Source organism: Protopterus annectens, chromosome 1.part1 (genome assembly GCF_019279795.1).
Source record: "Protopterus annectens isolate FY-2018-M chromosome 1.part1, PAN1.0, whole genome shotgun sequence".
NCBI classification, from domain to species: domain Eukaryota; kingdom Metazoa; phylum Chordata; order Ceratodontiformes; family Protopteridae; genus Protopterus; species Protopterus annectens.
Window position 1 is genome coordinate 418,569,087 of NC_056726.1, and position 25,881 is coordinate 418,594,967.

At 41.6% G+C, this 25,881-nt stretch overlaps 1 protein-coding gene across 1 annotated transcript in view; it reads left to right on the plus strand.

Moving 5' to 3' along the window:
* Nucleotides 1–25,881, plus strand: part of ARFGEF3 (ARFGEF family member 3) — a 2,280,599-nt gene that overhangs the window by 464,504 nt on the left and 1,790,214 nt on the right. The window contains exon 4 of the mRNA XM_044087095.1: nt 22,585–22,716. Within this exon, the coding sequence (XP_043943030.1) occupies nt 22,585–22,716 (132 nt within the window). The remainder of the gene's footprint in view (nt 1–22,584; nt 22,717–25,881) is intronic.

Consider the following 25,881-nt stretch of genomic DNA (forward strand, 5'->3'; position numbering starts at 1 on the left):
ATCCTGCTAACTGACAGATTTGGAGCAAACTTCACCCCCCTGTCCTCTCCAGTCTTCCCCCAAAATATACCTGCCACCATTCCTCAGCCTATTATCTCAAGAGAGCAGCCCATCTTGGAACTCTCCAATGCCAGAAACATGGCATCAACTGGACTAAACAGCAGCCCAAGTTGCCTTTTAAACAACTTAAAACATGACCTAGCAGACCCACTTGGATATCTGTTTAACCACAGACTGTGAACTGGCTATCTTCCTGTGGAATGGATACAGCAACAGTAATCCCCCCCTGCACAAAGGGGGACCATCAACTGAACCAGGGAATTATAGGCCCATAAGGTTGGCTAGCCTCATCTGCAAGGCCATGGAAAGAATCATTATGGACCTTATTAACAAAGACATAGGTACTCTTCAAACTTTGGACCCAGTCAAGGTTGGATTCATTAAAGGTAGCCCATGCCTGTTAAACATGGTTGACTTCTTTGAGAAAGTCACCAAGGCTGTGGACAAGGGAAAGGTGGTGCATACGGTCTATCTTGATCTAGTCAAGGCATTTGATACAATCACCCACACGGGTATTTTAGAGAAACACTCTCAATTGGGAATTAACCCCTACATTACCAGATGGGTAGCTAACTGGCTCACCGACAGACACATACTGTAAAAGTGGGTGACTTCACCTCTAGCTAAAGACCAGTCACCAGTGGCACACCCCAAGCTTCTATGCTGGGCCCCTTACTGTTAAGAATTTATTTCTCAGAAATCCAGGCAAATTGGATGGCCTGTGGCTGACCAAGTTTGGTGATTGCAGATTGGGACCAATCATGCCCAATGATGATGATATACTGCAGATGGGGTAACAGACAAATGATTGGTGCCAAAGCTACAGATTAACGCTAAATGCAAAAAAATGCATTATTCTTCTTTTTGGGAAAGCTGAAATACCTGTGAATTACATTATAGTCTGCACCCCCCAAGTGTACATCCAGTGGTAATTTGATCTGGGTACTCAAGTTGATAATCTGAACTTTGACCACACCTGTCCACAGTAGGAAGGAAATCCTTCTATGTGGCACATCTTATAAGTAAAGGCATCGTATCTAGATGCAAGGATGTTATAATTTCATTATAGTTGGTCCTCATCCGATCAATAATCAAATACAGTGCTCTTTTGCATGTACCTCACCAGACGCTTGCAACAATTGGAGAAACCACAGAGGTTTCTCACCAAGAAAGTAGAGGTTTCACAAAACAAGTTTTGCACAGAAAGACTGAAAGCCCTGTCACTGTATTCTGTCTCCTTCAGGTTGCTAAGGGGTGAGCTATGCCTGTCTTATAGGGCAGTCACTGACCAGGCCCTGATGGAAATGCTACATATTCGTAATCAAACTGCACGGGGTTCAGTAGCTTCAGGGATCTTAACTTGGCCTCTGACATGAACAGGTCATGCTGGAAGGATGCATCTATCTCCCAGAGACTGCTGCTTCTCTGGAACAAGCTTCCAATTCACGTGAAACAGAGACCCTTCCTGACCCTCTTCAAATGCAACCTATATCGATGGATGGGTGACCGCACTCTCACTCCTGGGGTAGCACCCTTGTCCCTCCTGGATAGAAGTTATTTTTAACTATCATAGACCCTTACCTCTGCTAACTTCACTTACCTAACCACTGACAATCGGGGCAACTCGAGATAAATATGGCTAGACTTGTAAAGGCTCTAAGGCTGTTAGCCTAGTAACTTTCTATGCACTTTTAACCACTAAATGCCTTTCATACTTCAGTGAGGATTCTTGAGAATGACATTTGAGAGAGAAAAGAATCAAATATTTTAAGATTTTGAAAAAGGTAGTGCTAGCTGGACAAACCAAAATCATTTAATATTTTCAAATGGTTGTTCACCTGGAACCACCTCTGAGTGAGACATTAAACTTTTGTAAAAGAATGTACCTGAACCACTGTACAGATATATTACGCAAACTCCATTTTAGTTAAGTCCATAAGGGCTTTTTGTGTGAAGCTCATCAAGGTAATTGGTGAACCTCATAAAGGTAATTGAGGATGTCAGCACAGACTGACTATTAAGCTGAGAGCTTTGTTCTGTGATTCAAGTGTGACTTCTCCAACCCAGTATAGTAGTGTGATATCTCCAGTATTTTTTTCCTCTGCATGATTCTGTAAGTCACTCTTTTGATCATGTCTACCCTCATTTGTGAACAAGATCCCAAGACACTTGAGCTATTCTATCTGAGGTTGCTGCATCCTCTGTGCCTGGAAGGAGCATTGCCCTTATTTCTGGGAGTGATCTGTGACCTCGAACGTTGATGTGTTGATATTCACTGCATATGCTTCATGTTAAACAGCAGATTACTCCAGTGCATTCTGAAGACCACAGTTAGTTAAGTAGACAGCAGTAACTGCAGGTGAAAAAGATGCAGCCATCACATTCCCAGACCGAGCACTGTCCAGACCTTGGGTATGCCTTTATAATCCTACCCATGAAAATCGCTGCCTGGACGGGTGACCTTGGTGCTCCATTTGCAGACTCCTTTGCCCACCTTTAATGTACTTAATATAATGGCAAAGGTTTGGACACCACTGTTTCCCTTATTCAGGGACCAAATGGGATATGGCCTTTAGGCTTTGGAACTCTGTACTGTTGTGACACTTTTCAGGATGCTTGGTTGTATGTGATGTGCAAATCCACAAAACATACTTAAACAGTACTAATGAGCCCCTTTACCCCCCCCCCCCAACCACAGTGGTTTGGAAGGAATGCAGAGATGATCCACCCTTCCAAGGCTAGGATGGAATCTAAATTGCTTCTTCCGAACTGGAAGCGTAATTGTTTAACAAAGTTTTCTTTTAAGCAGGCAAGTGTATGCTTTCCCAGGGATGCTGAGTAGTATGAGCTGTCTGTAACTAGAAAAGGCTTTTTTTCCTTTTTGAATATAGGGACCACTTTCCCAGTTTGCCAGTGTGAAGGTACTGACCCAGTCTCTCAATTAACATTGAAAAGGTATGTTAAGCATAACACACTATCAGTATCTACTACCTTCATTAAGAGCAGATAGATCCCATCCTCTCCTGTACCCTTGTCAGAGTGGAACTGTTTAATCAGTGATGTAGCCTTATCTAGCTAAATGGATTCAGTTCTACTGTCTGCCTCTTGCACTTCCTTCAAAGAGGAGGGCTGGTCCACTGGATTTAGGAACTCCTCAGTGCTCTTTCTATCTCATAACGATGTCACCAGTTAAGTCCATCATTTCTCCACCCATGATTAGAAAAACCCTGGGCAGTGTCCCACTTCCCTTCCTAAATTCCTGAATGGCTTGCCAGGACCTCAGTGTTATAATCTAGAAGGCCTTCTGCATGGTCTTGCCAAACTCTTCCATCACCCAGGTCTTTACTTTGCTTTGGCATATGCTGTAACTGTTGCTTTCTTCACTCGTTGGTAACTGTCAGTCAGTTCCGAGACCCCCACCACTAGCATTGCACTGTAGGCTTCCTCCTTTAACTTGACAGCTTTCTTAGCCTCTGTTGTCCATCGTGGCATGTAGGGCTACTACTGTTACAAATGCAACCACCTTTTAGAAACTGCCTCTCAACTACTGAGGTCCTAAACAGGTTCTATTTAGACTTTTGTAGGTATACAGACAGGAGAAGCCATTATGGAGGTGGTAATGCCACATACAGGTATGTTCATGCCACACACAGATATCGGGTAGGTGTTCTGAAGACAGCTGTGCAGATTTCTTCTTCATCCTTTACTGCCCTTTCTTTCCATCATAGGCTTCTCTACTGTCCATTCCATAGGTAGTCCCATCTTAAGCTACCTATTGATAGTTCAGCATTCTCCCTTTTTTGAAAAAACTTTTTGTGAGAGCAATTTACTTGGACCCGAATGTCCTCACAAAAAAAAAATATCATAGCCAAATTTTCCCCAGTAGTGTAAATATCACTTCATGTCTGTTCTGAAAAGAGGCCATTAACTTAGTGGAACTAACCTGGTCAACAAAAAAGGCATATAAGTTCAGGAACTCTAAATGTCACAGTTCTTATTCATTCTTATTTTATAGCACTCCTAAACTTATAAAAGCTCTCAAGAAAGACAGGAAGAAGAAGAAATATGGGCTTTCTTGATTGTCAGAGTTGCCGTACTGAGTATTTGGAATTCTTGCCTGCATATGTCTGTGGCCAGCCTGAATACTAGAGAACTTCACCCTTCCCCCAGCTGGTGCATGCCTTCCCTGATTAACATCAGGATGTCTGTGGTACAAAGGAGTCAACTGATGCCGTCTTCAGTTTTTTCTTGCCACATTGACTGATGCAGAACACTGTCAATTGCATTGTCTGCCTGTCAGGCCTGAAGACCAAAGATCATGAGAAAAACTAAATACTCCATTTGGGGTACCTTCTTTATAGTGATTATTTTGTATTTTTTACTAAAAGTTTTTCTCAGTGAATGTTAATTATCTCTTGTATGGAAAGCAAATTCCGTACAAGGACTTTCACTCCTACTGTCTTTTTTGTTTAACCCCAGAACACAGTGTACATAGATGTCAATTTTGTAAATTTTTCATTAAAAGAGTTATCAGATGCTGGGCCAACTCAGTTTAGTACTAGGCCTAGGCATGCCATGTTTTCCATCAGTCCTTGGGCTGACATCCCTAAGAAATGCAAGACGTGCCTGAAGGAGAAAGTTATGGAGGTAATGATACCCTAGAGGAGCCTGACTCCCCACTTCAGGATTGTTGATCCAGGTGTGAAGTGTTTGCAGCCCATGACATCAGAACTGCTGGGCCTGAGACCTTTGGCAAGACCCCCTGTTGAGGCTGCCATGTTGTCGGTTCCTTCCACTTCTTGTAAGCCAGAACTGGGTGAGACTAGGTCAGGTCCATGGCTGCAATGCAGCTCTGTCGTCTGATGCATCTCCTTCATTTCAGGAGGGCGAGGGCAGAATCCCTCAGACTTGCAAGTTGGGAAACTCTTCCTGGGGCCCAGTTCAAGGCTAACTCTTGTCCATGCCCTGAGGGCGTCCTGTCCACCAGATTGAAACCAAGATCTCTTAAGCCGAAGCAGCATCCGTAGTGGGCCCAGCCTATGCTGCATCAAAAGCAAGTGTACTACCTGTTGTGCTACTAACAATGCAAGCAGACTTGGAATAAGCAGCACTAAAGTTTTGTTACCTGAAGTTCTCCGCTCCTTGTAAAACCCTCGCTCAACTCCTTGAATCACAAGTGGTGATATGGGTAGATAATTCAAGCTGCTGTTACTTGTACCTAAGGTACAGGGTTTGAGCCTGAGTAACACTAACCACCAGGTATAGTTAACTGGGGCATTCACACACACGCACACACTCCCCCCCCAGCAGTGCACACACTCATAGTCCCCCCAGCAGCACACACACACACACACACACACAGTCCCCCCAGCAGCATGCACACACTCACAATCCCCCCAGAAACACACACACACACACACACACACACACACACACATACACACACACACACACTCTCACAATCCCCCCAGCAACACACACACGTATATGTACACACACACGCATGTATATGTACGCACACACACATGTATATGTAAGCACAAACACATGTATATGTACGCACACGCACACACACACACACACACACACACACACACACACACACACACACACACACACACACACACACTCCCCCCAGCAACACACACACACTCTCACAATCCCCCCAGCAGCAGCATATATGAGAAACATGAGGAGAACAACCCACCTCCCTTCATTATCTTATTGGACTCTGTTACCATCCAAGTAATGCTTTAAATAGTACTGCCACCTAGTCTCATATAGAAATAATACACTGACTTTAGTTTCCTTCAACTTAGACAAGATTATAGTTCTCTTAGCTGCAGTGGAGATACCTTAACATTCCAAGATATAAACTCTACCTTTAATTTAAAATGATTTTTTTTTCTGTGGCCATTTATCTATCCTCGTTATATAAGCATTATTTGCTTTAGTATGGATTGTGTGGCTTAACTTTGTGTCCAACCCTCAAAAGTTTCTCCCTCACACAAAACAACTGAGAAAAATAATCTGGAGTCCACTATTAATTGGTACAGTAGCAAATATGTGCATCTACAATCTACCTGGTAACTATTTATAGCCAAGCCAAGTAGCTCAAGAACGAAAAGCTTGGTGTTACTTGGTCCATAACGAAATTCTCTCAGACTGAGCTTTCTATATTCAGTTATATCAAATGTCAGTAAACAAGTTTTGTATTCAACACAATCAACATGCATTTAGCAATATACAGCTGAATGACAACTCAAGCCTTTATGAGGCAGTCAGAAACTTGCACTCACCTTTACAGCTGTGGCCACTACGAGAAAGACCGATAGAGACCTTGCCATCAAAGGATACCGTATTGCAAAACAATGTGAAAAAGTAATCCTGCTAACCGTAGTACAAGGGCATTGTATATCTTCACAAATCTTAAAAAATGTATTAGCTTAGCATGTCAGGAAGTAATTGCACTGCTGCTTATAATACATTATATAGTAATAACTTATACATTTGTTAGTTCTGCAAACACTATAAAAGGGAGAGAAGGACAACATATTAAATCACTCAAACTAAGGTACCTCCTCCTCAAACAGAGCATATAAAATCAATAAGGGGGACAGAAAAGGGATCTACCTGTGTTATCCAGCTATGGTAGGATTATTGCTTACCTGTTAACCATGACTAAACTAGTGCCTACGCACAGCCACATGTTTTCATTTAAAATTGCAGACGGACCCTAATTCCAAAGAGTCTCCATATCACCCATTAATTCAGGCACAGAATATCACAAGGAAGGCACAGAATATCACAAGGAAGGCACAGAATATCACAAGGAAGGCAGAAAGAAAAAGGGATCAAAGTGATTAACAGCAACAAATGTCAGTTTTGGTAGGCATGAATTGCCCCTATTCAGGTTTGGTTGCTTGGATGAATAAGATGTCCGTCTGGGGAATCGGTCCACCCAGCTTCAAAAGCCATTATCTTTGCTGCCTCAAAATCTGGCCAAGCATCATCAGTTCTTTTTCGTGTTTGTTCATCTCCCATCAGTGGGTCTTACCTGCTATAAGTAGACACTGTTGGTGTATGTGACACATTGACTAGATAGTGCACCAATTTTTAAGTCATTAAGGAGTCCTAAGTCAGGTCCTGTGCCTTTTCCTTTTTTGTGTTTTGGTGCTTTGGTCAGTGACTTTAAATAAGTCAAACAAACGGCAGGTTCAATCCACCTCAGCAGTAGCATATATCAGAAAGTGAAACGCAATCCCAGCAGTCTATATCAGAAAGTGAAACACAGTCCCTGCAGCATATCTGAAACATCTTACCACAGAAACAATCCCTGAAGCAGCAGCAATCCTAACCAGAAACATGACTGAAGCAGCAGTGTTACTCTTTCCTAACCAGGCAGGCAATGGAAGTTACATTTTGCTCCTAAGTAAATCTGTGGACGGGAAGTTAAATTTCGAGCCTAAGTAAATCTGCAGACGCTAAGTAATTCAGAAGCATGCATGGATCTTCCGGTCCTCCTTAAAGATGCTGAATTTTAGTTTTTTCGCTGCCATAGGGACTAGACAAGATCATCTTGTCTTGTAAAAGTGGGGAGTGCTCCCTCTCAATTGCTTAATTGTTCCGGTGCCTGTGACCAAGGCTGGAGCTTGAACTGTTATTTTGCTGAACAGCTGCAAGATTCTTCCCAGTCAGTTTTTTTTTCTTTCACCTTTTCTAGTTGTTTTTCTTTCAGGCTTTCTTAGTTCCTTTTCTTAGCGGGCAGTCATTTTGTCACGGATGTAGGTAATATCTAATGTCTAAAGTAAAACTTTTTTCTGTCTTTGAACAGACAACAGGGTGACTAAAGAAGCATTGGTAATTATATAAATTTACTTGCAGTAGTTCTGTGCGGGGCAGGCAGTTATCAAGAAATCTTTCACAATCTCCAGCTCTTCAAACTCTTAATGTATTGGGGTCTATTAGAATCACTTCCAGTGTTTCATTTGGTGTTTTGTGTAATTACAAAACATGGAAGGTTTGATCAGTTAATGGTGAAAGTATGGTACTCGCCTTGTATGTGGATCCTATTTCATGTTACAGTGATTCTACACTGATCAGAGTTCCGTAGTGGTACCTGGTTAGTTTGCTAGGTTATGGATGGCATGCAGAAAACAGTTCTTTCATCAGATGAGTTATTGTAGCCTTTTCATTTCTTCCAGCAGTACCATGAGTTTTTGCATTTTTGTGAAAGTGCCATGATGCATTTTCATTTTTGTTAATTTCTTCCTTAACTTTCTAGTTGAAGAAAACATTGTTGTAGCTGCACTATGGAGGGATTTTGCCATGCTTTTCCAGGTTAGACAAGATTGCATTATAACTATTCTTTGACAGGGATTTTCCTATTTGTGAAAGTGGAATGGAGCACTCCTTTACTTTCATTTGATCTCTCTACGTGCTTTCTTGATTTTTCATTTTTGCATTGGCAGCTTGCATCTTAAAATTCCCGTACAGAGAGACTGAAAGTGTATGCAAGTGAAGAGAGATGGTGCTGGACAAAGTCATACTCGCTGAAATCGTAAGTTTTAGACATCTAAATTGAGACTACTTTTCAGGATCCTTGTGTGGGTCCCTAACTTTTTGGCCTTAAAATATGGTAATCTTATAACTGGTGATTGCTTCGCCATCACATTTCCTGATTTCAACTTATCCAGTTTTCAGACGGGCTTCATTTTAAAATGCCTAGTCCTCCAATGGGTCTATAAATATCTTCTTGTAGGCAGGAGAGATTTGTCCTCCTTTGAAACAGTATACCAACAAGAAAAATGTTCTCTGTTGTAAGTGAGGTCCGATAAAGGGATTTCTGAATTACAGGCCTTTATAGTTGTAAAATTCCAGTTGGCATCATACAAATTTGACACGAACGTGTGTAGTAATACAGTTTTCTACTTAAAGTGGTTTCTGTTTCAAACTTGTGGCATTTATCATTTAGTTTTATAAGAAGTCAAACAAATGAGTGCAACTGCTTTGTGCTTTAGGAATACACCACCATTTTTGTTTCTCTGAAAACTGTGCTCAACTCCCACAAGAAACCATCAGGAAGGGATACGAGTCATAAAATAGATGGTTTTACTTGCAAATAGTTAGCCGGTTACCTTATCTACTGCCATCAAAATCCTGATGACGCCTTTTGCACCTGTAGTGACAGTGCATGCCATACATCTATGCTGTCTTCAATAGATAACATCACCTCATATTGCAGGATAGGTACAGCATACTGACAGTGTTCATAAAATAACTCTAAGGCTTCCTTTCTTGAAGCTTATTGGACGTATATGCTCTACTTGTATGTATCTCCTTTTTTTTTTGCTATTGATTATATTTTTGCTATACCTACAGCTAGTGTGTCTTGAAATTGAAGCACAATTATGCATGTTACTTAATTTGAACAGGGCTTTAGCAGCATTAGGTAAAGAATCTTATTCTTTTTGAGATCTTTTTAATTTAAACCATCATTTTAGTGGATTTTGAAACAAGGACAGGAACAAAAGATTGAAGCTTCACAAGTAAATCCATTGACCTTACGAGTCAAAAGGTTAACATTTCAGTAATGTTACAGTAACTGAACCCAGTTAAGTGTGTACATGAACAATGAAAATGTTTTCTTAAACATAAACTAAATTGTGATACATACTCTTGTTGGCTGGATTAGTCTTTAGGCAGTCGGGCTTTTTCAGGAGAGATGCAAAATAGTTTGGTGTCTTGAGCAAACATTTCAAATATGTGCAAAGAAAATTTTCCTCCTGTTTTCATTTAATGCCATGAGATCTTTAACATCCTCCTTATGTACCACGTGGGTCTTGAAAGGTTGTACCTCAGGAGTGCAGCTTCCCCCTCATGCTGTCATTGCATTGTTAATATTGGATCATGTGCACCATTTTCCCCCCAATATGCTCTCACTTTCTCACTATTCCATGCTTACCCGTATTAGCCTTTTTCTGTTTGCACTATTAGCCTTGCATTGCTGTTAATTGACTAGTGCAGTCCTAAAGTACTGTTTTTGTTTATAGGTTCATAGGTTCATACTAGGCTATCTGCCCAAGGGCATTTATAAGCCTAGCCCATAGTTATGTGGCTTTCGCCACCCCTTTAGTTTGAATAAAAACTATGCCTATCATTTTTCTGTGCCTCTGTCAAGCAGTGACACTGAAGTAATCCCTGGGGTATATCTGCGATCTCCCATCCATTGGTCAAGATTCCTCTTGAACAAGGCCAGCGAGGTGCTCTGCCTCACATGTACCGGGATTTTGTTCCACAGCATAGGGAGTCTCTGGGTGATGAATCTGTCCCTCCAGCACGTTCTATTTATAACCGTGTCAAGGTTTAAGTCTCCCGCCCTTGTGGTTCTGAGGGATCTAGATTTTTTGAGGTGAAGCATATTCATCAAATCTGGGTTTGACATGGCCTTATATGTCAGGCACAGGTCACCTCTGAGCAAGCGGTATGAGACTGAATAGAGCTGGAGTTCTTTCAGTCGGGCAGCATAAGACATATTTTTGAGACCCTTTATCCTTTTGGTGAGGAACTTTTGGGGCCTTTCAAGCTGCAGCAGGTGTCTGGTCAGATACATTCCAAACGGGGCATTGTACTCAATCATAGGTCTAATGAGTGATGAGTACAGGGGGACGATGACCTCCCTTGATATAGATGTGAATCCCTTCATGATCAGGTGGGCGATATAGAAGGTTTTCCTAACTACTTTAGCAACATGAGTGTCAAACGAAAGGCTACTGTCAACTTGGGTCCCCAGATCCCTGATGACTTTTTCTGTGCTCAGTGGATTGCCACCTATATGGTAGCTAGGGGTAACCTTGTTATTCCCGAAGGGTATGACCATGCATTTTTTGGCGTTTAACTTCAGGCCATGGCTCTGGCACCAGTTATCCATTTCTGTGAGGCCCTTCTGGAGGATATCTGTGTCAGATGTGTTTTCGACTATAGCGCCCAGTTTGCAGTCATCTGCAAACTTTGTCAGCCATAACCCCCCTGTGTTTGCTTGTACTTCAGAAAAGTAGATGCCGAACAAGAGTGGACCCAGGACTGAGCCCTGTGGGACACCACTTGTGACAGGCTTTGAGTCTGACATGGCTCCAGCAACTCTGACCCTGTGGGTTCTGTCACTTAGCCAGTTTGCAACCCATCTTGTGATGTATGGGTTTACATTCAAGCTGATGAGTTTTTCGATGATACCTGAGTGTGGTATTGTGTCGAAGGCCTTTGCCAGGTCGAGGTAGGCTGTATGGACTGCCTTTCCCTCATCAATGGCCTTGGTGACTGTCTCGAAAAAGTCAACCAAGTTTAAGAGGCAGGATCTGCCTTTGACAAAGCCAAACTGGGTTGGATCCAAAGTCTGCAAGTTCCCTATGTCTTTATTTATGAGTTCCATTATGATCCTCTCCATGGCTTTGCAGATAAGGCTTGTCAAGCTAATGGGGCGGTAATTTCCAGGGTCTGTGGAGACACCGCCCTTATGAAGTGGGACCACAGTCGCCGTGCGCCACTCCTTTGGTACGTATCCTGAGATGAGGCTAAGATTAAACAGCTGTCCTAACTGTGGGTTTAATTCCTCGTTGAGTTCATGAAGCACACAGCCGGGGACACCATCCGTCCCATGGATGCTGTTTTTTGCCTTAGTGAGGGCAGTTCGCACCTGGGCGTAGGAGATGTTTGTGGGGCTACAATTCTTTGGAATAGATATCTCTCTCTTTGGGGGGGAGGGGGGAGAAGTTTGCACTGAACCTGTCAGCCAGTATGTTAGCAATGTGTGTAGGTTCAGTAATTTTCACATCATTTTGAACTAATTCTGAGCATATCTGGGAGTTTCCTCCTAGGTTTCTAACATAGCTAAAGAAGGCCTTATGATTGTCTTTAGAGTCCTTGGCGATTTTTCTCTCAAAATTTGCCTTGGATGATTTTATGAGAGCTCTTAGTTTTTACTTATAATGATCAAAGGTGTCTTACCTTTCAAGGATTTTGCTCTATCTTGTAGTAGCTTCCTCCTTTTGTTGTAGAGCTTGTTTATGGCTGGGGTCCACCAGACTGGACGCTTGCCTTTGGTACAGAGAGTCTTAGTTTTGTTTGGGATTGCCTGATCCATGCAATCCTGTAGGTGCTGGTAGAAGGCATTTGTAAGTGATTCAGCGGTTTGAGTAATGTTTTCCACTGGCTCAGGGGCCTTAAAGGAGACCACACTAGTTTTTAGAAGTGTGAAATCGGCTTTTGAGAAGTTTTTCACTGTGGTCTTTTTTGTTTCAGGTGGGGGCGGGATGAGGACCTCCAGCGAGATTAGTTTATGATCTGATCTCACCAGTGAGGGGTATACTTCCGGTGTTGAACATTTTGATCCCATGTTCGTGATGATGAGATCAAGTATGTTTTCTCCTCTTGTGGGGATGGTGACTAGTTGTTCCATGGCATTTGAGTTTATGAACTCCAGGAATCTTTGGGTTAGAGTGTTCGGGCTTGAGCAGTGTTCCCAGTCTATATTAGGGTAGTTGAAGTCACCTAGTATGATGGTGTTTGTAGATACATTTATCCCTTCCAATGTTTTCAGGAAGGCCATGTGAGGTTTCTGAGTTTGAGAGGGTGGCCTGTAACATGCTACAAATTGCAGAGCAGTCTTGCCTATGGTTAATTGCACCTGGATGGTCTCCGATGCATCGTGCGTTGCCACCAACCTTGAGGTGTGGGTGTCCTTTATGAATATGGACACCCCCCCTCCTTTCTTGGTGTTGTCCGGATTTTGGGGCCAGAACGCATGATATGAGGTGAAACCTGTTAGTGCTGGGGTGCTCTCAGGAGCCTTGAACCAGGTTTCTGTCACAGCACAGACATCGATGTTCTCCATATTGAGAAGGGCCTCGAGTGCGTGCATCTTGAGAGTGAGACTTCTGGCATTGAGCAGCATTACCCTTAGTTTTTTCCTTTTGGTGTTCTAGGGTGGTAGGTTTAGAATTTGAGCCTTGCCTAAAAAAGGCACTATGGGGTGGCAAGAGCCTTTGCCAATATCCGGAAGCCCAGGGTGGCAGGTGCAAGCCGTCCCTTGCAAGCAGCGTGGCTTGTCCAGCATGTCATCCCAGGCAGACAGACATTGGATCCCCTTTGAATGACACCAGAATTTAAGCCAATTATTAAAGCTGATCATCTTATCACTGTATTGTGGCATCATTCTAGGTGAAGGTAGGATACTGCTCAAGGTCAGGGTCATACCTGCCTGGGCTACATAATCAGAGAGCTCCTCGATGTCCCTTTTCATGTAGTCCAAGGAGGTGCGTCTCAGGTCGTTGACACCAGCGTGGACAATGACTGAGTCGCACTTGTACCTGCTGTTGAGAGACCTGAGTGCTTGCGTTATGTGGCGGATTCTAGCGCCCGACAGGCAGCTTACTGTGACCTTCTCCTTACTCAGTCTGGTGAGCGGACGCCAGTGTGTCTGACTATGGAATCACCAATGACAAGTGTGTCTGGTATTTTGTTTGGCCTTAAGGGCTGTGACTGTTTGACACTCTGACTGTGTGGTCTATGTGTTGCATGTGTTGGGTCGTGAGGTGGTAGTTGTTTGGGTGTCTGCTTTGTTGGCCTCTGCTGTTTTGGTAAATTTTGATCAGAGCCTCCAGTATGTCTTTGTGTGAGTATGTGTATGATTTGAAGTTGTGATGGTACCATGTGTGACTGGGTATGTATTGTGTGTGGTTACCTCCTCCTCCTGTCTGGTCTTGCCAGTCCTATGTTGAGAGAGCTCAGCCTCCAGTTTGGCCGTATAGTTGCATCTCTCGCATGTATTTGTGTTTTGTGGGAGAAGGAGAGGATTGTCTGTGTACATGAGGCAATTGTAACATTGCCTCAATATTCCCAGGTTCACCAGTTGAGCTGGAGAGGACACTAGCAACTGATCCCTCGACATACTAGAAGTAATAGATAAAGAGACTTTCAAAGGACTCCGGGGGAAGTGGGTTTTAGGCTGGTGGGGTACTATCTATAATAAGAGTGCTTTATCAAGGTGCAAGTACTGTAGGAGTAAGTGCTAGGCTTTACAGATAGAGCATAGTCTACTTGGGAATCAAGTAGAGATGAACTTTTCAGTTATAGGATATGCTGGTTAGATCAGCAGTACAGCTCGAGGAAGGTAGTTCTAAGGGAAAATTTGAAGAGTGGAATTTAGATGGCCCGAATAGTTTAACCTTGTTTAACCGCCGCTGCTCTTGTGTGCAACAGTGGCAACTCCGCGCTAACGCGCGTTTAGCGTGTTTTATAGCAGGGGGCTGAAGGGAGCTAGGAATTGGCCCAAAACGACCAATGGACTACTAGTTTCTGGCTGAAACTTCACCAAATCGGACAAAAAGGCCGCTCAGTGCTTCCCACTCCCACTGGTAAGCAAAGAAACTTCCCTCCCTCCCTTATAGATGGATTTAGCAATGTATCCTGCTTTTTAAGTAACTAGTTGTGATTCAACAATGTACTGTAAACACTGTAGGTGACCAGATTGACATATAAATAAACTGAAGATTGATTCCTCAAGGGATGTCAGAGTATGTATTTTCTTTACTCCATTTGTGAGATAATATGACTGGTGAATTTGTTAGGAGAATGGTGTTAGCATTTTTCTATTTGAATTTGATCTTCAGACTACAGCCTAACACTTGGTTATGAATGTTTTACTTATCTGTGTTAACTATTAGCAATTTTTATATTTGTATCTGCAGTTTAACTCTGAAAGGTGATTGTTTTGTGATGATTCACTTTTCATTTTACCTTGTATAACATGTTCAGATTTTGTATCAACTGCTTGGAAATTAAGTGCTATAATATTCTTGAAGAAAAAGCAAGCTTAATCTAACCATTTGGTGGTGCAGTGGTTAGCGTTGTCGCCTCACAGCAAGAGGTTCTCCCGTTCGATTCTCGACTGAAGCACCTTCTGTGTGGAGTTTGCATGTCCTCCCCGCGGTCGAGTGATGTTAAAGACATGCAGGTAGGTGCGAGCGTGAATGAGCATGCCTTCGTTGAAGGTTGGACATTGGTCTGGCAACTCGGCACCATAAAAATCCACTGCCAGTCATGAGCGGACCTGAGTTCCGCTGTGGCGACCCCTAACCGGGAAAAGCCAAAAGTCTTCAATCTAACAGTTCGAGGCTTTACTGGACTGGAAAGAGAGATGTTTCCTTGCATCAGAAGAGTAAAGTAAACAGTGGTTGAGTAGTAGGTCATTTTAACTCTTTTAATACTTTTCTCAGTGGGTGACAGAATTTGTTCTGTCATGGTAGATCACATTACATTCCAGTAATGTACCCCCATTCTTGCTTGGTTGGGGCAGACTGGTAAAAGTGGACTGGTTGGAGATTCAAATGTCTAGCAGGGATAAACTTGACAAAATCTGGAAAGGAGCTAGTAGGAAAATAACTGTTTCCAGCTGATTTGAAGAGGGTAAGGTCGTGTAAATGAAAAAATAACACCTCACTCAGCAGGGGGTTTCACTTTGTTTCATTTGTAAAATGATGAAGTATCACTGTGGGTAACTAATGCATGTGTGCTACACTGCTACTACATATTCTTTGTCCGCCCTTATCTTTCACACTACTATACCTAGTCCCTGCCTGTTTCTGATTGCAAATGCCCTCTCCTGAAGTCAGTACCTCTCAACACTGCTAGTTTGCCTACTTATCCAAGTTATGTATGCATATGTGTGGATATTTAGGGTTTGTATCTAATGAAATGTTTTCATTTTACTTTGCAACTGCTGTTTAGTGATCATGAAATTAAAAGGTAAAACTTAATAATAATAAAAAAAAATCGGAAAATGGTATGTGTGTGTGAGAGGGAGAGTGAAAGGGGCAGTCTATCAATGTAGCTGCATGAAATGTTGAGAGTTGTAAAACTCTTATTGTTTGGAAACATTGACTAACTTTAATCACTGGGGATTTTATTAAAAAAAGAATTTCTCTGCATGAAGCTGCAAAATCATGGACATTAAGGGGAGGGGAGCAAATATTTGAAATGCCTTGATGTGTTGATTTTTTTTTCTCCCCACATTTCCTATCACAAGTTGTTTACCCATAACATGGCAGCTGTTAAGATGTGTATATGTGTTTTCATCTATGCATATGTGTGAACCTGTCTGAATGTGTGTTGTTCTATGTATATGTCTTGCTACTTTGTTTTTGTAGACAAATTATAATGTAACTTACATTTTGGGTGTAAAATACTTCCTAGAAAAATATTTTCAATGTAACAAGTTTGACTCATTTGACTAAGGAACTATATTACATCAAAAATATATCAAAAATGTAATAATTTGAAAAAAAAAAAAACAGAATCATTTAACAGATAGCCCCATCTTTAAGCATAGTAATGCCCTCCAGGGTATGTCATATTGTGTAAATAATGCCTTTCCATGGGTATAGAGGATGTCCACTTGTAGTGTCAGGCTTTGGAACACCTCTGGTCATGCATTATTTACATAGTAACACACACCTTGTTGGACACTTGCTTAGTTTATTTAAAAATTAAGTAAACACCACTGCTGGGCAGTTGCAGGGTTTTTCTCGGTTCATGGTGCTTTTACTGTAACTGGAGGTGGTAGAGATAGTATCTCATTCATGTCTGTAACCATTCTAATTGTGTGCTCATGCTATAATTATTTAAGCTGCAGTTTGTTCACAGACCTTGTTTACGTCTTTACATTTTGCCATTTACACATTCACAAACCTCATTAACTGCCACATTTGTACTACTTCCATAACTGACATGCTTGTTTATTTTGGGTAATATTGTATATCATACAAACTATTGAGCTTTCTCTTCTGGCCTCCCCCCTGAAGTGAGGCTTCTAGTCAGTGGAACATTGTAAATTAGCAAACACACAGACTGCATCAAAATGAAAAGTTACAAGAGTACTGTGAATATAAGCTTGAACCCTCTCTCCATCTTAACCTCCCCTCAGGAAATACCATCAAACGTAACTCCACCTACTATCCCTAGGGAATGGGTCCTTAGTGCTCTCTCTCTAAGGGCAAAAACATTGCATTAATGGGCCCCAACAATATCCCAGGATGCCTTCTAAATAGCATTAAACATGACCTCTCAGGCCCTTTAGCATTGCTATTTAACTGTAGCCTCCAAACAGATTTCATGAATGGAGAACAGCAAGAGTCATCCCTCTGCACAAAGTTGGGCAATTTACAGACCCTGAAAACTACACTCCTCACTAGTTTCATATACAAAGCCATGGGAATAATTAACATGTAAATGATTAATAATAACATAGGAAACCTACAGACAATGGACCCAACCCAAACCTACAGACAATGGACCCAACCCAGTTTGGTTTAGTCAAGGGCAAGTCATGCCTACTCAATCTGATGGACTTTTTGAGAAGGTCATCAAAGCAGTGGATGAGGGCAGAACAGTTCACACTGTCTAACTTGACCTTGCTAAGGCATTTGAGATGATACAAAACGTGGGCATTGCTGACTAACTTAAGAGGTTAGTATAAACCCCTGTGTCACCTGGTGTATGGCCAGCTGGCTCACAGATGGGACACAGGAAGTTAGAAATGGGGACTCTGCCTCTAGAAAGAGGCCAGTCATGAGCGAAGTTCTTCAGGGATCAGTCCTGGGACCATTCCTTTTTGGCATTTACTTCTTTGAAGTCAAGGCCAATGTCGGTGGCCTCTGGTTGTCGAAATTTGTAGATGATTGCAAATTAGGAGCAATCATAGAATTCCCCAGTGACACAAATTGTCTCCAGGAAGGGCTGACACAAACTGCTGGTGGCAGAGCCATGGAGTAAAACAAAATGAATACTTTGAGAAGTCATCCACCCCTGGTCGCTATCATGTTGACAGCACACCCCTAAGAGTTGAGCCAGTAGTCAGGGACTTGGGGCACAGACAGTAATCCAGCCTTTGACCATCACGTCTACAGTAGTGAGGAAATCATTCTGTGTTGTGCAACTTATAAAAAGGTATGGCATCTAGGTTCAAGGAGGTAATTGTTCAACTGTATTCAGTATTCATCAAACCTGTGATTGAGTACAGTGCTCTCTTTGGTGTGTACCTAACCAAGCATATGCAACAACTGGAATGTTCACTGAGGTTCTTCACTAAAAGAATACAGGGTGAAAGTAAGATGTCCTGTGCTGACCACTTCAAGGCTTTATCCCTGTATTCTGTCTCCTACAGGCTGTTGAGCGGTGGTCTATGCTTGTCATACAAGACGTTAGAACACCTCACCCTGATGGACCTCAAGCATTTCTGCAAAACAAGCAGCCCAGAATTACCCATTCTAAAGACTTAAAGCTTGCCTGTGATATAAATAGGGCCTGCTGGAAAGACAGATATGTATCCCAGAGACTACCCCTTCTGTGGAACAGGCTTCCCATCCATGTAAGACAGAGTTCCTCTCTAACACTATTGAAGTGCAACATGGACATTTGGATGGGGAAAATGAAATTCGTCCCTGGTTTGACACCTCTGTCTCTAATGAACACGGGTAACCTGTTAATGGTTCATCTCCCAGGCCCCTGCTTGTAAATGTTTCATCTCCCAAGTCCCTGCTTACACTTCTCAAAGGTACCAGAACTTGTCAGAGATTTGGGATGCATGGCTAGGCTTAAAAAAGCCCTTGTGGTCGTTAGCCTAGTACACACCTATGAAGGCATGCAAGTGTAAGAATATTTGTAGTTAACAGGAGATGGCAAAGTAAATGTTGCCCTTAGTCACTTGATTAGGGAAAATGATGACCGCTCCCTAAGTTGTGATAACATGATAAAAACTCTATAGCTGTGCTGGATAGAGAAAAAACTGAGGATATATAGGGTACGAGGCAAGGAAGATTGGCACAGAAGATCTGCCTCTTAAACTTTGAAGAAAATGCAGAGTCAGTGTAGCTATGCTTTAAGTTTTTGTGTCTGTTAAATAGTCTCAGTTACAGACTCAAGCAGATGTGACCTCATTTTAACATCTTATCCAAAGTGCTACATAAAACTGCACTCCGCATCGAAGCCATACCAAGAAGTCATATTTGCAGGTCAGTAACCTACAGAAGCACAATGACAGCTCTGTTTGCACCCAAGTGGGAAGAAGGCATGCCATGTGTTATATCCAGTGTGTTATGAAGAGAGATGCACATTCCACTCCAAAGTCTCAAAACATAATTTTAAAACTGAGGAGCTGAAATGTCTTACATTATTATAGAGTTTGTGTTAGATGCACTTCTTGAACAAAATGAATGGTAGTTTGGTGTATTAGGATACAAGAGCTGTAGGCTTCTTTCTTTGACAGTAGAAATTATTTTGTCTTTTTCCTGTAGTAAATAAGTAGAGGTATGCACACCACTTGTGTATTGTTTTTACAATTAAAAATTAATGTGCTTTAAGTATTTGGATAAGTGGACACCCAAACAGGGGAAGAGGTTGGATACACAGTAAGTCACAAAATATTCGGAATTTAACAATGTAATTCTTTAGAAAACAAATTGGTCACATTTTTCTCCTACATCTCCACTAATGGCACAATCCAAGTTTGATCCTATAGCTGTGAAGGTTTGAGGCCTACATCATTGTGTGGGCTGTTCGGCATAAAATGGAAGTGGCTTATTGCTGCTGCTGCATGCTAGGTGACTGGATTATATGTTTATTTTGCGTATGTCCTGATCCTAGTTTTAGACTGAGGCTTGAAAACTGTCCCTCTGTGACTAAGCTGACAAGCTTCTGACTTTTTTCTTCAAAATATGTAATTTGACATATTTGTATACTTTTGGATTTATTGGTTCTAATTTTATTCAAGGTGGTGTGCATTTGTAGCTTCAATTATCTGGATATAATTTGTTATTGAGGTATGTGAAGAAATATCTTGTAAGTGAATGCCTGCTGAGAGATCAGTAGTACAACTTCTATAGCAAGTTCAAAAATTTTTTTCACTCCATACATGAAGCTTCTAGTCTTGCACTTTATTCCGAAGTAGGTATTCTCTTGCAGCTTCCAATGAAGGGTAAGCAAACTTATTTTCTTCCTTTCAAGGAGAGAAACCGTCCATTCAAAAGGTGGACAGAGCTGTCAACTTGCATTATGGAACTTTGGATAGGCATTAGTAGCGTCACTCAGCTGGTTAGGGGAGAAATATTGGAAAAAGTGAAGACCTCCGTTCTTTTAATGGAAAAAAAAATCTACAGAACTGATGGCCGAGTATGCGGTGAATGCAGTTTAAACATTTAGTATTGTAATTCTTTTATGCAACATGCAGGAAATTTCATTCTTCATATTAATGTAGTTAAATTCATTTATCAGGCTACCGGGAACCATTTTTATTTTATTTTGCTTATTTGTTACATGGTCTGTGGACTCTTATTAGCTGCAACCTAGGTTACAAGGGTGATCTAAATTATAACATGTCTGCGTATATGTATGTGTGTGTGTGTGTGTATGTAGAGATACATACATATATATATATATATATATATATATATATATATATATATGGGTCGACTACTGTAGATCGAAATTACACTTTCGAAATACGCTAGTAGTGTCCCACTAACGCGAAAGTGCACTTCAACGAAAGTGCACTTTCTTGAAGGTCACTAAGTCGAACGGAACATTTCCTGCACTGTGGTGCAGTAGTGACGGACCTTAGGGTTAGGGCTTGGGTTAAGGATAGTGGATAGCTAGTAGGGCAATCCAATATCCTTAACCCAAGCCCTAACCCTAAAGTCCATGACTACCTCACCACAGTACAGGAAATAGGTCCGTAACTACTGCTCAGTGGAGAAAATACAATTTCCTGCACTGTGGTGCGGTAGTCACAGACCTTAGGGTTAGGGCTTGGGTTAAGGATAATGGATAGCCCTACTAGCTATCCACTATCCATTACCCAAGCCCTAACCCTTCGTTCTAGTGACTTTCGCGAAAGTGCACTTTCGTGTTAGTGGGGACACTGCTATCGTATTTCGAAAGTGTAATTTCGATCTAGGGTAGTAGACCCATATATATATATATATATATATATATATATATATATATATATATATATATATAGTTATAAATGGAGCTACTTCAGAAGACAATCTCAACAGAAAGTCAAACTTCATATAGTTGAGACTATATGATCGACTTACTGCTAGTTTAGTGTAGCCAGTCAGCCAGAATGTTGTTGGGGTGGTAGAAGGAAACAGAAGCACCCAGGGAAAAAACAGTGATCTGAGTTTAGGACTGAACAGTAGACCTTGGAGTTGTGAGGCAGAGACTGTTATAAGTATTCTGCAGCCCAAAATGAGTCACCATAGAGTCAAAAGTGATACAAAGAGGCAGTGACTGATGTTACTTTTAATACATTAATATTGCTTTTAACACTTGCCATTATGTAAGGAGCACAAATTTTTACACTTGGAGCAAAAGAAAAATTGAAGCTGATTTTAGTATGACGTGATTGATGTATATCCTTATCTCAGCGTTTTGTCTAAAGCATTTAAGTTAGCTTTGAGGTCTCTAGACTCAGGTTTGTGCTGTTTCAAGGGTTGTTAGCAGGTTTATTTCCTGATATTTAACTCATTACTACACTTTACTAGGTAAGCTAGAATTGTTAAGTTAGGCAGCTAAAAATGTATTTTTGAAGCACTGCAATATTGTTTCAGAATCACAGTAGAATGTATTTTATATATGGGCTCTTGTTATTCAAACTCAGTAAAAGGTTTTTGAACACCAATTTCAATGCACAGACATAATACATACTGAATGAAGTCATGTATGTGTCTTATTAGGAGGTAACTGCAGTCACTGAAGTAAACTGTACACACTCCATATGTGATTGCCTTAACGGAGTACAGAGCAGACTCATGGTGGTGGCAAATACAATACATGTCAAACTGTTTCTGTACATGGGGAAGGGAAATATAGACCTTTACAGCACCTGACAAATGTAGTTTTTCTCAGCATAGGTGAGCTGTGTAATGTAAGTAATGAACATTAATGTATAAAGCCTGTAGCTGAGTAACACTATGCTTATCACATACTTAAAATCCTTCATTGTGCACACACTGGTGTGGTATAGCATTTTTCCATTTTGTTAATTGGGTTATTCGGACTGAAGCAAAGACTATTTTTTACAAAAGACAAGCACTCTAGAACAACAGTTTATTATGAGTTGCCAGTCATCATAAGAAGCCTATCATTGAGATGTGGAAGTGAACTTAATTTCCTGGTGAAACCTTTTGCAAACTCCATTCAAAGGGCATCTAGAAATGAGGATTGTACCCCAGAAAAATGGCTATATGCTGGGAGACCACAATAAAAGTAACATGACTGAAGTCTTGTTTACATCTGCAGAGACTGAATACGTGATCAAAGAAATGTGTCTACTTATGTCTTTTTTTTTTGTACGTATGTGTATATGTGCACACTCTTACCTGTAAGTTTGATGCCTTGAACAGTGCAAAGACTAAACTGTTGTCTGCCTGAAGTACTGATCTTTGTTTTATCTTTTTACATTTTCAGAAGCTGCTGACTGATGAGAGGTTTATAACTGTCGATACAGAATCTGAAGAGAAGCAGCTTCTAAATCAGATGCTAGATGCTGTCAAAGTCACTCCATCACTTAGTGAAGATTTGCAAGTTGAAGTCATGAAGGTAGGTGCTACTTTGATCTTCTTTGATGCCAGCTAAGCATCTTGTCTCCAGGCCATTCCACTTAATGAAACTATGTGTAGAGCTTCATATTTCTTTGATCTTTCTCAGCTGTCCATAATGTGCTAAGTTTGAGGATCACATTTTAGTTTACCTGTATGGTTATTGAACTGCTTTGTTGTTGACCATCAAGCTGAATTTGATCCTTTTATGTCTGCTGCCGATACCCACTGTTCTAATTCTCAGATGCGTGCTTGCACCCCTTGGAAGTACTAGCATCCTGTCATCATTTATGTACTTCAGTCCCAGGCAAGGCCCCAGCATAGAGAAGTTTTCTTATAGTCTTCATGGTTTCCTTTTCATTTCTTCTTCTTATGGCTATTAGTATGTTACCATTATGAGTAACAAGGGTCAGAACTTATAGTTTTTATTTAGAAATGGGTGTGTTACCTGCTGCAGTTTTTTTATGTCTGTATTTTTGACCAGGAGAGTTCTGGTATGAATTTGTAAGAAGTGTGCTCCTATGGTTACTCCTTTAAAATGTTTGTGTAAATTGGCTAAAAGTCTCCGTTCATCTTGCAGTAGTCATTGGAAAGGTTGCTGACAGGCAGATTGTTGTGTACATTAGGAAAGTAGGCAAAAATTAATTAGGAAAAGCATGGGACTAAAGGTCACTAGAATGGTATGGGTGTTGACTGTATGGTTGATGGAAAGTAGGAAGCAGTTGCCTTTAGCAGATGATGAGATTTGCTTGAGTGATTAGAGACCATTTTGGTTGAACTTCAAAATGTCAGTAACAAACTGAACATTTCAGTTGAAAAGCATTTAAATGAGCCACTGAAGCTGATAAGACATAAAATGGTCATTCGAATACCATTTTGACATTGCAGCAGGAGACTAAGGCATTGAAGAAGTAATTCACCAGTGTAGAGGTGAAGCTGAAAATGCTGTAAGACACACATACTAATGTAGTGGACAGAGCTTGGTGAAAGATTGGGTGGTTATAGAGAAGGAAGAAAGAATGGATTGCATCCTATTTATGAAGGATAAAGTGGTAGTTTGGACCAGCTTGAGGACAAACTGAATTAAAATTGAGAGTACCCATGGTCTTTTGGCCAGGTTCAGTGGTGGCAGCTTGGCAACACTAACACATACTGGTATGATTAGAGGAGTACCAAATTATTTGTTAGAAATCAGGCAAAGTCTGCAAGAACAGAATAATTTTTATATGAGTTTTCAGTTTATACCCATTGAAAATTAGCCCAATTTGTGGCAGCTATGAATGAACCTAGATAAAAGGATCTGATGTTTAGGGCAATATAGTTGGTATTTTTCAAGATAATTTTCTACAAGGTGCTAAAACCTTCAATCTGATGTCATTTTCATTCTTCCTCAGTTCATGGGTCTCTGATCTCAGATCAGTCCTCTGATCTGTCTCGTCTGCATTTACTAGACTTTTGGATCCAAATCTCAAGCTCCTCCCTTTACCCATAATGCCCCAGTTACTCTGCAGTACCCCAGATCTTGTTTGCCACCTTATCACTACAGAGGCAGGTTCTTCTCTTTGAGCTTTGAGGTGTACTTTTTACTTTTTTTGCCGGTAAGTGTGACTTTATTTTTCTTATGATTTAGCCTCTCCATTACTTCTTCCCTTACAGTAGTTTTTCGAATTCTGTCACATCAAGTAGAACTTCTGTTTCTCTCTTCTTCTCCTTTCTTACTTTACTTTCATCTGTTTCTTCCTACCTTTCAGAGGGTAATGCTTTTTCTGCCATTGTTGATAGTTTATATTCGTCTCCAAAATAAAGTAAGTAAAAAAAAACTTAAGCTCTCTTTGAAGACAAAAGTATCAAGAGGCGGTCTCTCACTGCTCTCCAAAATCAGGTCCAATGTTTGAGCCTCCTGTCAGATTACAGAAGTTGGATCTGACTTCCGCAGATCCAAAGTCTCTGAGGACCCACGCCCCCAGGTTCTCTCCAGAGCCCAATTTTTCTCCTCTGCTCAACTCAACCTTCCTCCAGGATACCCCAAGGAGAGAGTCCTGGCCACAGTCTACTACTTTATGCATCAAATTCTCCAGGAGTCTTTCTAAAAATGACTGGATAGGATGATGATGAATTTCCTCAAAGCTCATATTCCAATGGGGGTTTTCCCCAGCTCCGTCTCCCATGGGATCTGTGAGCCTAGCTTCTGTTTCCCACACTGTAATTTCTCCTCCTCCCATCTGACCAGTGATTTCTGAGCTGGTGGATCCGAGAACTCCAAATGTGTCTGCATTGGATTCAGAGACAGCTAGGTCTTTGACTCCAACTGCATCCCTTACTCATCTGGCTTTGATCCCCTTGGAACAGGACAAGTATCGGACCCAAAGCATCAGTTCCTGGTCCGGGAGGCTTGGTTTGACTGAGATTATGGGAGCTGTCCATACTCCTTGGAGCTTCAGCATTGAGCAGCTTGGGTCTGACTCTCCCCCTTAAAACTGAGACAATGGGCAGAGTTGGGGCATGGTGGCGTCAGGGACTTCAGCCCCAGTACAGCCAGCTGCATCTTCTCCCGGACCTTTTGCCTTTGAGATGGTGGAGAGGGTCTTCTGTTGTCCAAGAGACATGACTGCTCTTTCTTCTTCAAATCCTACAGCCCTGCCTACATCCAGGTCCAAGCTGTGATCCTCACAGACCTATCCTGCAGGGACAGCCTGCCTAATCAAGCATCCAGACAATCCATCTAGAGGACTTTCCCCTCTCTTTGGACTCCTCTCCAGGCCATCCCACCGAGGAGATTCCACAAAAGAGAATGTGCAAGAGGAGGTACATAGATTCTTAGGAGTTGCTCACCAAAGACACTGACTTCAATGAAGGGGAGGAGTCTCCAAGGTCTCCACCAGATGATTTCTCCTTCGGAGACATTTTAGAAATCCTCAGGCAGAAAGGAGGATAGTCCTCCATTTCCCCCTTCCCAGGAGGAGTCAGTGTTCTTCCATTTCCCCCTTCCCAGGAGGAGTCAGTGTTCCTGGAAGCTTTTGGGTCTGACCTGTCTACATCTTGGGTGACCCCCTCTACAGCTGATAAAGCTTGTAGATCTAGTCTCACACCAGGTGTGGAAGGAACTGGATACTGTAGAACCATTCTCTGCCATCCTGATAAGTTTCTTGCCCCACTTGGGTGTGGA